This window comes from Epinephelus lanceolatus, chromosome 19 (assembly GCF_041903045.1).
Source record: "Epinephelus lanceolatus isolate andai-2023 chromosome 19, ASM4190304v1, whole genome shotgun sequence".
NCBI classification, from domain to species: domain Eukaryota; kingdom Metazoa; phylum Chordata; class Actinopteri; order Perciformes; family Serranidae; genus Epinephelus; species Epinephelus lanceolatus.
Genome location: NC_135752.1, coordinates 19,886,335 through 19,902,136, shown reverse-complemented (window position 1 = coordinate 19,902,136; position 15,802 = coordinate 19,886,335). Strand labels below are relative to the sequence as shown.

The following is a 15,802-nucleotide window of genomic DNA, read 5'->3' as shown; positions in this document are numbered from 1 at the left end:
ATGCTCCAGGCGTGGAGGTTAGAGATCATCACATCATTCCCATGCATTATCTGACAACACACACCTAAACTGTGCACATATGTTCTGCTCAAATAATAATAAGACATTACATAAAAGTGGGCCATTAGAATAAAATACCAATCATTACAAGCATTGTATTCATGGTCTGCTTGATTGTTTATACAATTTTGGAAAGTACATTTTGTCAAATACTTTATCGGGTACACTCAGCTATTTTTCCATTTGAATACTGACTCATTATTTTCCCTGCTGGTTTAGGTTTTGCAAAGGGTGGAGCAGCTCCTGCGTTTGGCAAAGTTACCAACACTGCTCCCAGAGGTCCAGACCGCCCCACCCCTCAGCCACATCCAGAGGACCTCAACTCGCTGGTGCAGCGGGCTGAGCACATCCCAGCCGGGACACGCACCCCAATGTGCAACAAGTGCAACAAAGTCATCAGGTAAATAACATGAGATAAAACTGCACTAACAGTAAGAGCTTTACGGTGGCTGACAAGGGTAAGGGCAAAACATTTCCATTAGGAGAAGCATACTGTGGCTTCAGAAACGATGCCAATTTAAAAGCACGTACGAAAATCCAAAACAAATACAACAACGGAAGTGTGCTGCAAATGAAAGAAATGTGCTGCAGAGAGCCAAAACAAACACATTAACAGCAACACACTGCAAATACAGAAACGATGCAAAGTCAAACACACAAAAACCACGAAAAACAAATGCAACATAACAGTATATACTGTGAATTATATACCTTGTACACCATTATAAAAGGGCAACAGATTTATGTAGCTAGTGTTAGCATGTTAGAGACTTTGACTATCATATTAAAAATACTGTAAAGGACTAAAAACATTAATTTGTAGCTTTTTATGTGTGTGTGTTTTATATGTTTTTTTTTTGTTTTTTTTTTTGACTTTGTATGTGTTTTTTAATTGGCATCATTTCTGAAGCTGCAGTACATTTCTCCCACTGTAAATGTTTTGGGCCGTTGGGGTGTGTTTGCCCTTGTTGGCCACCGAAGAACTTTAGGAGACTTTAAGAGTATAGAATACAGCACAGCTTATACTGTGCAGAAATTTTGCCCAAAACAAGGTGAATAATTTTGCTTATTCTCACCAGGGGCCCATTCCTCGTGGCCATGGGCATGTCGTGGCACCCCGAGGAATTCAACTGTGCTCACTGCCACTCCTCCCTGGCAGTTGGTGGATTTGTGGAGGAGAAGGGCCAGGTGTACTGTGAACGTTGCTATGAGCAGTTCTTTGCTCCCACCTGTGGCCGCTGCAACCAGAAGATCCTGGGGGTGAGTGACAAAACTAAAGGCATAGTGTTCTCAGTCTGCTTGTACTGAAAACTCTCTGTGCTGATACTGTAAACATCAGTCACTGGTCTTCATCACCAAAAGAAATAAAGCAGAGGCTTGCTGCTTAATCCATCATGCTGAATGTGGTTTTAAATGGAGTTGTAATGCTTGAATTTAAAGGGACAATTCACCCTAAAATTAAAATACATATTTTTCCTTTTATCTTTAGGCTATTTATCAGTCTAGATTGTTTTGGTGTGAGTTGAGGAGCGTTGGAGATATCAGCTGTAGAGATGTCTGCCTTCTCTCGAGTATAATGGAACTAGATGGCACTCAGCCTGTGGTGCTCAAAGTGCCAAAGAAAAAACCTCAACAGCAATGTCTCTTTCCAGAAATCATGACCTGGTTACTCAAGACAACCCACAGACTCACTTGTTGTGAGCACTTTCATGTGGGAACTATTTTCTTGCTACCAAACTACACCCACCAACCGAATCACTGCACAGAAGGAAGCTTGCATCTACTCATGCATGAGAGGCTTGTGCTTGTGACGGCATGAGATGCGAACATTCATGGCCTCCCCCTCACCTGAGCTGTAATGTTTGCTAGCTCAGTGGTGCTAGGTGAGCTAGCAGTAGATGCACACTTCCCTCTGTGCGTTGATACGGTTGGTGGGTGTTGTTCAGTAGAAAGAAAATAGTTCCTACATGAAACTCACAAAACATGTGTGGATTATCTTGAGTAACTGGGTCATGATTTCTGGAAAGAGACATTGCTGTGGAGTTTTTTAAATGTACTTTTTTGGCACTGTCATCACCACAAGCCGAGTGCCATCTAGTTTCATTTAATTCAAGAGAAGGCAGACATCTCTACGGATGATATCTCCAACACTCAGCAACTCACACCAAAAAAAAAAATCTAGATTAGTGAGTAACATTGCAGGTAAGAGGAAATGTATGTATTTCTGATTTTTGGGTGAACTGTCCCTTTAACCTTTCAAACAGATGCAACCCATGTACTTTATCTGTTGTCATCTGAATGACAATTATTGTGTTTTCACTGCAGGAAATCATGAACGCCCTAAAACAGACCTGGCACGTGTCCTGCTTCGTCTGTGTTGCCTGCCAGCAGCCGATCAGGGGCAACACGTTTCACATGGAAGACGGACAGCCATACTGTGAAAAAGGTACAGCAGTGAGCTCACAGCAGCAAATTAAATGTAAAGAAAACCATGTGTGCAAACAGAATAACATTTAACCAACGTGCTGTTCACTACAGACTACTACAACCTGTTTGGGGCCTGCTGCCACGGCTGTGACTTCCCCATCGAGGCGGGGGATAAGTTCTTGGATGCTCTAGGATTCACCTGGCATGACACCTGCTTTGTGTGTGCGGTAGGTCCAGGAGACAGTTAGACCCGCCAGCAGCAACAAGGAAGGAATGAAAATAAGAACATGTGGAGAATATTGTGTGAATAACAACACTGCTCTGTATAACTTTTGCTCTCTTCACAGGTCTGCTCGGCTAATCTGGAAGGTCAGGCGTTCTTCTCCAAAAAAGACAAGCCTCTGTGCAAGAAACATGCCCACACTGTCAACATCTGACCTGCCCTGCATGAATATGAATAGGATAGGGCAGCAGCTTCAGTTTACAGCAGTTTATATTTCAGTCAGATGTTAAATACTTTCAGGATTATATTCAGAACTAACATTGGGTCAGAGGTTCCAGCATAAGCTTTTATTTTAGCTCTAATATTGTTATGCCATGTCAGTTTCATAGATGAATATGCACACTGTTTGCCCCCTGCCAGTTCAATATCTGCGCAAGAGGATTTTTAATTTACACATGTTTGTGCTGAGCTTTTTCATGTTTGTTAAGCTCTTGATGGGCATTTTTTTATTTTCACACAGAGTAGGATAGTTAACTGCGATGACCTACTGAGCCCCTCAGGGGTCACATATTGGAAAAAAAATATTCGAGTGGAAAGGTGTGCTTTTAGTAAAGCGAGCAAATGGTTTGGAAATTATGAATATTTATCGACAAGATGGGAAATTATTTATTTTTAAAGCAAGAATTGCTTTTTTTAACTTGTGCTTGCAACAACAACAAAAACTTCTAAACATAAACTTCTAGCCTTTGGAATAAAAATGGAAAATTTTAATATTGTATTGTTATTTTTTATTGTGTCAAAGGACTGTGGTGTGTAGCCATTCCCAGTAAATGAAAGCACAAGTAGTAACGTGTACAGCAGTGTGTAAATTAGGCACTCTACAGGTCAAGTTTAATGTTGTGTATAAGATACTGAGAGAATTCCAAAATACATTGCATAGTTGTTTATGTATATTTTGTTATGCCTATAGTTCAGGGGCCAAAGCATGCTTCCAGTGAATACTCACATCAATCTGTACGTCATTTAAATAGTTTCTGGCATTAAAATGCAAATCATGTGAATTCTTTTTCCATTGTTTTTCTTAAACATTGAGTAACTGAACTCTCCCCTAAGGCAGTATTTATGCCGTGTTTGTTTTCACTGATGATGTTTTTGTGATGTCTGATGTTCAATTAACACAAAACAATGCTAATATATATTTCAGATTTCCTTTGTCTTGCACTTGTGCAGTGGGTTGTGCATAAATACTCTCCTTACTTTCATTTCAAATAAAGGGGTTCAACTTTGAATGCCATAACCAAAGCTCTTGAGTTTGTCGTAGCTTTTTTAACACTATCTTCACCTGTTATCTGTGGCTGACACTGGACTGAAACATTAAAAATCAACTCTTCCTCTTGCAAATACTTTGTTTATGGTTTGTACACAATACAGGAAATAACTGAGGCATCATGATCTGATGTATAGGCCTCTTATAAATCTGTAGTTGTGACAGTAGTTATTCAGAGAAGCTGAACAGACAGGCAGACAGGCACCAGCATGAGCTTTACCTGCACTAAGAGGGAAAAGTACACATCACCATAGGGACAGGAGAAACACCCACCAGGCACACACACACACACACACTTTTGCATTCTTTCTTATAGGATAACAATTCTGCATGTTAAAGTCACAATTTAGGAATGAGTCAAAGTGTTGAGTGAATTGAGTGTGAGTGTTATTGGAGGGAAATGTGCTTATAGTGCCTGAGCCGTGCGTCTTGATGTGCACTTCTCCAAGACATCGGAGGTGGGAGCTGTGCTGCAGGACGACGCGAGATTTAAGCAGCTCCAAATAACGCGTGGTACGCTCGGAAAAGTCCACCGCACGATAGAGGCACACACATGCAAATCAAACAGAGCAAGGTAGAGTTCAAACCGAGACAAACTGGGATCTTGTGAAGTTGATTTTGAAGCGTAAAAGACACGGTAAGCGCACTTTACCTTTAAAAGAAAGAGACAAGTAGTGTGGTTTGAGCTGCAGCTGTAGTGTTGCGGTTTGTGTTTATCAAGCTGTCCTGACCGAAACCAGAGAACTCCGTGATTTGTTTTTCCTCCTGCTGTTTATTAGGATTCAGACTAAGTTTTTATTTTGCTTGCTGCAATGAGTTTGGTGTTGATAGCAGCTGCAGGCGATCAGCGGGACCCCCGACAGTGTTATTGGTGGAGTCTGTGGGGATGATGGTGATGATGATGATGATGATGCTTCTTATCAGTCGGCTAATTGGTGCTATGATCGCCACTCAGTACATCTTAACCCTGACCTGGGGAGAACATCGCCTTTAAACTGCGTGTGTATGTAATTGAGTTTATAGGTGTTTTAAAGGGGAACACCACCTAAATTAAGAATTTCAATATGTTATTTCTTTGCCTTGGGAAAGTTCAGTCAGTATATGTGAACATGAGCGGCTGCCTTTGAAAGCCAGAAACCAGAGGAGTGTCTCAAACTTGTGATGTCATGAAGTAAAAAGGCTGCTCCAAAGACTGATTTTATGGACCCACAGAATGTTAGATCTGATGCAAAAAATGTACCCATATACTCAGGACACTCCCCTGGGTGCTCTCATACCAATTTTCCACCAACTTGTAAAAGGTTTTGTTTGGGTTCCCGCACATAATTTTGAACTGTTCGGAGCAATTTAAAGAAGAATATATACTTTATTAATTCCTCAGAAGGATTCAAACTTTTTCCACTCTGTTGTCATACACACACAGGCCTGAAATACACGCACATGCATAAACAGGATGTATACATGCTTTAAATGGGAAGATGTCATAGCGAGGTTGCTGCCTAGGACAGGCGCCACAAGCAGTTGCGGGTCCATTCTGAGTGGACCGCAAGCAACTTGCGAACATGAACTAAAAAAATGAAGTAAAAAACACACTTAATATTGAAGTATAGAAAATTTCTGGCACAGAGCTTTTAATCTGAAGTGCTGTTTCCTGCCATAGAATGAGTAACTAAAGGACCGCTACTTGACAAAGACAGAAAACAAGCTCAACAACAAGGCCATACGCAAGTTTGATGCTGAATATATTAAATTTTGAGGACCTAAAACTAATCTGGATCAGTGGCTGGACCAGTTGGGAATCAGTGCTCTAGGGCACCTCAGAACAGGAACTGGCTCCTCTCCATCTACTAGTCTACACACCATACTTGGTCCATATGGGGACTTGAGCCGGTGACCCTCTGGTTCCAAAGCCACGTCCCCATAGACTGAGCTACTGCTGCTCCCATTTTGACCAAATATGAATTGGCCCAGACTCCGAAAAGTTGATTCCAAGCTGCAGCCATAAAATAGCAGGTTTTCTGTAACCTTAGCTGAAATTATGATGACATCGGTGGGAGTCTCATATTCTACAGGTTGGAGAGGGAACATGAAGAAGGCAACAATGGAGAAGTCAAGGGAGAAATCATCTGAAAAAAGAGCGCACAGTGGTCTTACTAACAGTTGGTCCATGTTTGATTGTTAGATAAAATAAATGTCTGTAATGACAGAATAAAAGCTTGCAGGTTATCAATGCGGTCTGCCATCGTGCTGCTACTGTTTACTCATGTTGTGCATTCTGCAATTTCCTTCATTGATGTAACATCCTTGATTATCATGGTTATGCCAAAAACTTGTGGAAGTGCGGGCTGGTTCGCTAAAATCTAAAACGAGGCATCACTGTCATCTATAACATCTTTCCATAACTCATTGTCCCTAATGGAGCAGTTCCAGACTTTATACTTTGTGACATCACTAATTTAAGTTCTAGCACTCTAGTTTTTAGATTTGGGAAAGAGTTGTTTATGATTACTTGTATTTTTGGGCTGTCCTAGACCACAGGAATAACATGTATGAATTTTGAAAATGGGCGTCATTCCCCTTTTAAATATTTGACACTGATTTATTGATCTGAAAATAATTGAAGTACTGAAGATCTGTCCAGATAGAATCAAAATCTGTTTGAGTTTTTGGTGCCTTTTTATGTCTGTGAAAGTTATTATATTGTTGATAAAACAATCTCACTTCAAGGTCCATTTAGTAGCTGTTCTGAAGCTTTCAATCACATCATTCATCACCAGATGCAGTTTCCCAGTTGTCATGGACTTGAAGATGTTGAAATTTCCATTTTCTATGTTAACATAAAAGTCGAGTTGTTATTCCAAACTGGGCTGACTCCATCTGCTGTTAAAGATCATTTGATATGATTGAAACAGACTAAATCGGCCCTGTAGTGAAACTGTTTGCTCAAATTCTGCTTCCAAGGTCAAGACTGAAAGTTAAACCTCATCTTTATGATATGATTTGCTGATTCTTATGCAATTAGGATTCAGGTAATGCTCATCGGTGTAAAGGGAGTTGAAATACAGTGCAGGAAAACCCCAATGTGTGTGTGTGTGTGTGTGAGTGTGTTAATGTCTGGCAGAGAGCTAAAGACTCCATGGCCAGTCAGTGTATAGTGGCATGGCGTCAATGGTAATATTTGACTGTTGAATGCATGGCACAAAACCTCTCTGTGCTCTGCAGTTGATCACTGAGCGTCAGTGAACCAGAGCTGATGTCACTGAGATCCTGATGTTTACATCAGCATTTTAAAGTGCAGAGTGAGCTGGGCACAACCTGCTGCACCTTTTGCAGGTCTGTGGTGTTGTCTTTGAATGCACCATCCACCCTCTGACTCTCTGCAGGACAGAGAGGCACATTGAAGCAGAGCTGAGGTGAATGTTTTTGGGTAATATTAAACACACACAGAGAGCAATCAAACCGCCACCCACCACCCTGTCCTTGCCCTGGCTCTGCCGCTGGCAGGAGGAACGCCCGTCATTAGGCTTACATGATGAGGATGGCATGTCAAGTGTGGGTGCATGGCAAGGCAGCTCTTTGTGGTCTACCACAGACTCAAGTGTTTCAGCTTGTTGGACTCTCTGACACTGATGGCTAACACAGAGTTTGTGTGTGTGTGTGTGTGTGTGTGTGTGTGTGTGTGCGTGCGTGCGTGCGTGTGTGTGTGTGAGTGAAATGTACCTACATTCATCTTGTTAGGCCCAGTTTGGTTAGCAGCACAGGCCGGCCTGTGAGATAGAATCCTCCCACAGCTCTATATGCTGTGTAACATTGGCTAATAGTAATCCAGAATAATGAAGCTTTAAACTAAGCAGCACTTTCTGTGTGTGCACTTGTGGGCTTGTTAATGGACTTCTATTTATGGCTGATTGAAACTAACACAAATGGAAATGTGAGGGATGATGAGACATCACAGGTTTCCAAAACATGTAGGCTGCAGAAAAAAATCATGAAACTCTCAGTGCCTAGCTGACATAAGAGAAGAATTAATAAAGTAGCCATATAGCTGTATGTATTATTTATTTGATTATTGGATATTTGAATACATTTGATGCCCTTCCCTTAAAGGAAGAGTGTGTAATATTTAGGGGGATTTAGTGTTACCTAGAGGTGAGGATTGCAGATTGCATCCAGCTGAAACTTCTCCCATGTGCCAAGCGTGAACTCCCGGTTAGAATTTCTTCAGAGTATATTATTCTGGAGGTTGTTACTGGGAGCTGAATTTTCCGCAGAGGTCTCTTCCTCAATAAAGCACTTTCACGTTAAAAATTTGTGTTTCTTCTGTGCTGTTTGGCCTGTCTCAGAAGGGCTGCTCGCTCAGCACCTGCTAATGTGTGCTTACCTTATTTCTGATCCCGATGTGTAAGAGATTTTAACCAGGAGCTGAATTATTTGCAGAGGTCTCCTCCTCTCCAAAACAAACAGGCCCTGTGATTTCAACCAGTAAAAACACTGAATAAAGCAGTTTTATGTGACAAATCAGTGTTTCTCTGATGCTGTATGGAATGTCAGAGACTAGCCATTGGCCTAGCACCTGCTAATGCGTGCTCACCTTTTTCCTGTGATAGCTTAAGATCTAGATGCTCAGGTGCTTTTTACCAGGAGCCGCAATATCTGTGAAGGTCTCTTTCTCTCCAAAACAAATGGACCCGGTCATTTAAACCGGTCAAAACACAGAATAAAGCAGTTTTGTGGTAAAAAAGTCAGTGTTTTCTGAGGCTCTTGTCACAAAGGAGCTATTAAGCACCATTGGGAATGGTTCTATCTAGAGCCAGTGGTTGGTTTCTCTGTTCTGGGCTACTGTCGAAACATGGCGGTGTGACATGGCGATCTCTTTATTTAGGACCCGCTCCCTAAATCCTACATACTGGACCTTTTAAACAAGAAATCAAAACACACAGGGTATTTTTAATACATCACAAACCACATCACAAATATGATGAATTAGGGACGCACGATTATATCGGCACCTCATCCATATTGGTCAATATTAGCTTTAAAATGAATTCAGCCAACATGTTTTTTGGTGTTTTGTGCAATTAATAAATACTACATACATTGAAAAACGTTTTATTGCATGTCTCCATCTGCTGGTGGGCCATCATAATAGGAGTATACATGCATAATATGATGTTAATCTCACTACAGAAGAGACTTAATGATCATAAAATAAGGTGGGGAAAAAAGTGTATATATTGATATTGGTTATCGGCCAAAGAAGTTGTTATATATCAGCATATCGAAGACTACTTTTGCAAGAGGACACCAACTCCTTATAGAAACTGCTGCCCATGTAAGCAAACACCAGCACCTACACACACATTCACTCTCTGATGCACATAAACACAAGAATAAACACACATGATCAAGGTAGATACTGGTCTGCGTCTGGTTTCGTCCACAGGGCTAAACTTAGCAAGCTGCGACCCCTCACCCCAGCTTCCTCCCGTATAATTACAGGAAATAAGTCCAGCCAATCAGAGCAAAGATATTTGCTGCATATTAACAAGCTCAATGGGAGCAGTATTTGAGGACTGGACAGGTAATGGCAAAGTATGTGGGAGGGGGGGAAGGTTTTTGCCTCAAGTCTGAAAGATGTTGAAGAGCGCTCAGGTTTGCAGGAGATTTCTGTCTGGAAGCAGAAGAAAAGTAACACTTAAGTTTTGAGTCTGTCACCTCACACTCCAGCTTCACGCAGCCTGTCATGTAACATGAGTACGGTGACTGTCGGACAGATGAAATGGTGGAGCTGCGGTATATCAAGAGACAAACTGTCAGAGATTCAGTCCCAGGCAGACTTTGTTCAATGTCTTTTCCAGCTGCCAGGACGTTATGTGTTCTTCCTTTAGTTTCTCCTCCTCTCCGCACACACTGATAGATGAGCATCTCATATCAAGGCTTTCCACAGATATGGCTTTTCCATCTGTCACTGGTTTCTGACAGTGGTTGCTGCTCTTCCCACACACTCACACTTTGCGCTGTATCTTCCGTGCACACCCAGTATACCTGCCAAAGGAAAGACACAGTCACACATTTCCTTTGCAACAACAACGCTGTCAATACAGATGCTGTCTGTGATGCAGTGATGCAGGCCTGTGCTTGTATTCCTCCCAGACAGCCTCGTCCCTCTCTGCATGATCACTTTGGGACCAGAGTTCTTTAATTTAACTCAAGTTTGAATTTCAACTTTGAGATAAACTGATCACAGAGGGTATTACGCCGTACCTCCTCTGGCTCCCATCAGCGAGGAAGTACAGGCGTAATGCGGCTGATCTTGTTCCACTTAGGACCAATCTTCTTCTTACCTGTAAGCTCCTCTGGCTCTTTGACAATTAATTCGGCGACCAGAGCTCAGCACAGTTACCCCGCTCACTGTTTCATCTTTAGTCGCTGATGAGAGACAAATGCAGGCAACAGGAATTATTTAAAGCTGCAAGCTGCTCTGCTCTTTGCCTGGAAGGTCAGCGACCATGTGAGAGAAAGCCGACATCCTGTTATTAGAGAGCGGGAGAGAGAGAGGAGTGGAAAAAAAAAGGAGAAGGAGGATGAGTGGGGGATGATTGAAGATCGAAGAACAGAAGAGGATAAGGGGTACTTTGCATGATTGGGTGAAAGTCAAAGTGGGGAAATGACCTGAAATGTAGTCTCAGTCCTTTCAGTTATAGATGGCAGATATATGAGCTCCTTCTAATAACTCTACTTCTTTTTCTTTTTCTTTTTTTTCTTCCAGAGAAAGACAAGTGCTGGAGCTGTGGCCGGGTACAGTGACAGGATGCCTTCTGATGTCCTGTGTTTGGACGGTGAGTCGAGCTCTCAGGCGCTCTATATCTGTTGTTTGTCAACTTAATAACAATTCTTATAAACTGAATGATGTCTGTCAGCAATATAAAAACCAAGGCATATCGATAAATGTTCAATGTAAACTCTCAAATGTGATTTGGAGTGGTTTCACTTGATGCTCCAAATGGACAATATTGTGAAGAAAGTGAAATCCAAAGCTAAAAGCTGTATTGATCAAGATGGACTGAGTGTTGATTCTCCTGCAGTGGAGGTACTATTTGGCAGGGCTGATCCTCTGTGTGTGTGTGTGTGTGTGTGTGTGTGTGTGCGTATGTGTGTGTGTTTTCTGATTGCAATGCCGTCTCGGCAGCAATTTGCCTCCAAAGTGGCGAGCTAATTGACTTTCTGCTGAGCATGTGGATGGCTATGTAAAATACACCACACTGACTATAATAGAATCCTGTTTTCTGCACTAAAGTATCAGGCGAGACACAGACTCCGTCTACTGACTGGAGTGCCGGAAATGAATGAGATCAACATATGATAGAGTGTAGTAAATTTTAGAAACTCTCAGAAGCTTTGATTTCACCTGAGTAATTTACCATAGCCGTGCAGGGCTTGCGAGTGGCTGCTCAAGTGCATGAAAGATGAGACATTTTTATCTAAACGTGTACAGCAAAGTTTTTCATTCTTACACACGTAATTATTACCTCAATTTTAACTCATTTAAGTAATTAAATAGAGATATAAAGACATTTTGAGCATATGCATTAACAGGGTCTCTGTAGGTCCCTTAACATACACTGTGCTGTAGATGTTTTCCAACAACAAAACAAATGTATAGACTCACACATCTTTGCCCTATGCCTGTATTTTTCATGTTCTTTTCTCTTTTTTTTCTGTGTTCGAGACGTTTATGGCTGTGTACCCCCACAGTGCTTAGGTGAGGTCGGGGGTTCATAAAACAGTAGCAACCAGGTGCCATCCAAAAGATAAGTGCTGAAAGAATGCAAATATAGTGAGGTTAAATGCCAAATGAGAGTAAATCTATAGCTGGATTTTAATTCTCTTTTGCTGGTGAGTGTGTTTACTGACAGTTAAAAATATCTTAAATTCAATTTTATAAATAGTAAGCCTTAAAAGTCATTAAATAGTCTTAAATATGAATTTGTGAGTTCTAAATTGCTGCAAACATTTCGTCTAATTTCACTTATCCATCCTGTAATTTCTTTTGGTATCAAAGTCCATATTTCTGATGTTACAAAATGTTAAACCTGCCACTGAACCTGACACTATATCCTTTATACTTGCATTTACCTGTGGCAAAATGTAATTTTATTTAACTCACTTTAAAAAACAGATTCTTACATAAACCCTACCTCTGCATGTGACTACATATATACTACTTAAACTTCCTAACAGTGCTTAAATAGAAAAAAGATGAATTGTCCAAAAATCATTCTTAAATTTGATTAAAAGATCATAAAAAGCATGAAATTGAAATGTCAGATACCCATAGATACCCTGATTAAGTGCATTCCTGCACAAAGATATCATTGTAAGTCTCTGACGAGTTCACAGATATACTGTATATTTTTTGCTTCTTGATTTCAGCAGTTAGCAGGCGTGCTGCATCGTTTAATTAGCATTCCTTTAACATTAAGCAATGAACTTGCCACTACAGGACCCATCATAAACGGCAGAATATGCTGACACAGCTCCAACGTAGAAGACTCGGTGTACAGTCGGGAGCCGAACCCATGCAGGGCTGTGCAAAACAGAGTCGCTGTTCCTAAGAGAGGACAATAGCAGCCTGTACATATCGGGAGGGGTTTTCTCGGACTCCTTCTGTGACAGTGACCTGCTGGCAGGAAAGCAAAGAGGGCCGAGGCGAAGCACCGGTTTGAGTTGGAGAGTAACTCACACCCGTAAAGAATGTCAAGAATCCGTGTGTTAAAGTTCACACTGTATCACCATCTGCGGCTGGATCCTGGCAAATAAAAGACAGCTGTGTGTGAGTTACTGTGTGTGTGCGCATGCATGTGGAAAAGAGAAGATAAGCAGAAAACAAAAGAGTATCACGCAGGTATTGTTACTGCATTTGAAGATTGATTTAATTTTTTATGCGTATGTTTCAAGAACTGTGTTCACATAGCAAATATTAAGGTGTACACAGTCTCTTGCACTCTCATGTACACGCACGTGTCTGACAAGCAGGTAGCAGGCAGGATGTCAGCCGTAACGTAGTGGTTTATTAAGAAAAGACAGGTCAGCAGGACCACCCAGAATCCCTGTATAAGTCACCTGTTTCAGCTGAAAGGGAAAGTCCAAGATTCAACACTCCTCGCTGTGTTAGTTCAGCAGCGTACCCAGCTGTGACTCAGTGTCTTATTTTGCTGATACAATATTGGCTCAAGGTTACTGGAGTATGTTTTGTGACATTCGCTCAGAGTTCATAATCCCTTATATCTGCCTGAAGAAGGGAGCTCTGTGTTTCACCACACTCAAAACATATCAGCGTGATCACCCCCGACAGTTTGATCTGTCAGCAGACTGATCTGAAAAGCTTTGTTCTGAATTCTTGCACGTCTGCTCTACCGTAGACCTCATTCTGCACCGTATCTGATTCTGCAATTGAACCTCACGCTTGTCGGCTAAATAGCAAGTGACAGCGAATGCCACTCAGACTGCGGGAGGAGATGGAGAAACAGATGAAGTCAATTTCTGTCTTGTTCATGTTTTTCCTGTTGCTCAGCCCTGTGTTTCTGATGACAGATTGTGAAATGGGTTTCATATGTGCAATTTTTTTTTCTCCCCCCATAGATTCGGGAGAGGGCAGAGGGCATTTAGAGTTGTATCTGTGAGGCTGTTGCCGGGAAATGTGCTGACATCAGAGCTTTGCATTTTAAACCGGAGGACAGAGGCGGATGAGGAGGATGCTACAGTGACGATTCAAAAGAAGGTGGCTTTACATAGATTATATCAGGTGAGTTCGCCCTCTGGGTTGACATCTCTTATCGATGCGATGCTAATCCGTTAATTAAAGACTCAGGCACATCCTGGAACAACAGGGCAGGATGGAGTGTGTGGAGTGTGTAACTTCAGCTGCCAATGCAGGTTTTTTTCAGAAATCATATGTTCATGTATTTTCAGCCTCTGCTGTGATGTTTGGCTCCCAGTGGCACATTGCTTTGTCTAGAAACAAGCTGCACACACACACACACACACAACATCACATCACAATCCCTGTCAGGTTCTGGCATTTGGTCGTAGGATTAGGGAGACAGCCAAAACAGGTGACAGGTGACAAACTCATGTCAACGCTTCATGAAAAGGACTTTAACGCTGGATTAAGTGAATTACTACTGCAAACAAAAGGTGAGTCATATAACTGTAGCATGCATGTCAGTTTGTTGTAGTTGTCAACCCTGATTTGCTGTATATACGCCACCACATCCCCGGTGGGTACTTGTGACAGCTGTTGTTCTTTGTTAAAGCAGTTTGTGTTTTGGCACGAGTCGTCATGATTTTCCAGGCTTTCCCCAGTGACATTTTGAATGTTTATTTTTGACCAGTTCTCCTGCAGTTTGGCGAGAGATAATTTGTCCTCTTTGGAGCTCTGTTAGGTGTCTTGTGTTACATTGAAAATATCAAAGTGCAGATGGTAAAATCTCTTTTTGTAGCTAAAAATACTGCTACAGTATCTGCCAATCAGCCTTATATGACCCACCTTGGTAGCAGTGTTTGCAATTGTGATTAAATCCCACCCTTTTTCGCCCTGTGCTCCAATGAGAGTTGCTATACTCAAATATGTTATGTGCTAAATAACCCTTTGGGGTCAAGGGTAGAATTGGCAGTTTTTTGAATACTTTTGATTGTACCTTTAAATTTCATCTTAAAAACTGTTTACCTCACCTTGTTTGGTGTCATTTTTCAGCACAGCCTCACCTTTGACTTGACTTAACAGTTATCTTTTTCATTTTCACATACTGTATTAACACATTGGACCTAAAATCACTCAAAAAACAACACCAATAGGAAAGCGGGTGTCACGTTTTTTTGGTTTTTTTTTTGCTTGCAAGCACTTTCCTTAGAATGGCCCTTTTTTACTGTTTCTTCCTGCACCAAACGTGACGACAGTATTCACGAAAAAGCATGGCGTAAGTTATTTATCATAAGTCTGGTTTTACGGTGGTGTGGTGGTTAGCACTGTCACCTCACAGCAAGAGGGTTCCTGGTTTGATCCCGGGTGTGGGAGCCCTCTCTGTGCAGAGTTTGCATGTTCTCTCCATGTCAGCCTGGGTTCTCTCCGGGTACTCCGGCTTCCTCCCACCGTCCAAAGACATGCAGATTGAGGATAGGTTAATTGGTGACTCTAAATTGCCCGTAGGTGTAAATGTGAGTGTGAATGGTTGTCTGTCTCCCTGTCCAGGGTGTACCCCGCCTCTCGCTCAATGTCAGCTGGGATAGGCTCCAGCCCCCCACGACCCTCAAGAGGATAAGCGGTTAGAAAATGGATGGGGAAAAGAGGACACAGTGCAGTGCAGGACTGACATAGCCTCATCATCCATGGTTTCTACTTCCTCCTTTTACGTTGAAAAAAAACCCCTAAAAAGTTGACATGAATATATCCTTCCATCACACACTGTAGTCCTTTCTCTCTGCTTCTTGAAGCTATATTGCCTGACACCCAGACATAATCTAATAAACACTGTAGCACCCAGCTAAACGGAACCAGTGCCACCATGTTTCTGTTTGTCAAGCTTGTCCGACCTAGCAACAGTAACTAAGGGTGGCAGGATTTAGGATCGGTCAGTTGTGCCTGATAACATCCCTGAAGGATATACAGATATAGACTTCCTTCATGGCCTCAGCTGACCATGTGGGGAAACAACACATTCAGCATCTTGACTGCTTCTGAATACTTGCTCTGTAGTGTAGCAGTG

At 41.8% G+C, this 15,802-nt stretch overlaps 2 protein-coding genes across 4 annotated transcripts in view; both read left to right on the top strand.

Annotated features, from left to right (window-relative positions):
• The window catches only part of pdlim5b (PDZ and LIM domain 5b), a 51,236-nt gene extending 47,224 nt beyond the window's left edge, over nucleotides 1-4,012 (top strand). For all 3 annotated transcript variants that reach the window (XM_033646786.2, XM_033646785.2, XM_033646784.2), the window contains 5 exons: nucleotides 280-460; nucleotides 1,140-1,320; nucleotides 2,386-2,506; nucleotides 2,599-2,714; nucleotides 2,835-4,012. In XM_033646786.2, the coding sequence (XP_033502677.1) occupies nucleotides 280-460; nucleotides 1,140-1,320; nucleotides 2,386-2,506; nucleotides 2,599-2,714; nucleotides 2,835-2,924 (689 nt within the window). In that variant the 3' untranslated portion in view covers nucleotides 2,925-4,012. The remainder of the gene's footprint in view (nucleotides 1-279; nucleotides 461-1,139; nucleotides 1,321-2,385; nucleotides 2,507-2,598; nucleotides 2,715-2,834) is intronic.
• A 483-nt stretch (nucleotides 4,013-4,495) lies between these two features.
• The window catches only part of bmpr1bb (bone morphogenetic protein receptor, type IBb), a 76,621-nt gene continuing 65,314 nt past the window's right edge, over nucleotides 4,496-15,802 (top strand). Inside the window, exons 1-3 of the mRNA XM_033647322.2 lie at nucleotides 4,496-4,674; nucleotides 10,807-10,876; nucleotides 13,680-13,842. The gene's annotated coding sequence lies outside the window, so the exon portion shown is untranslated. The remainder of the gene's footprint in view (nucleotides 4,675-10,806; nucleotides 10,877-13,679; nucleotides 13,843-15,802) is intronic.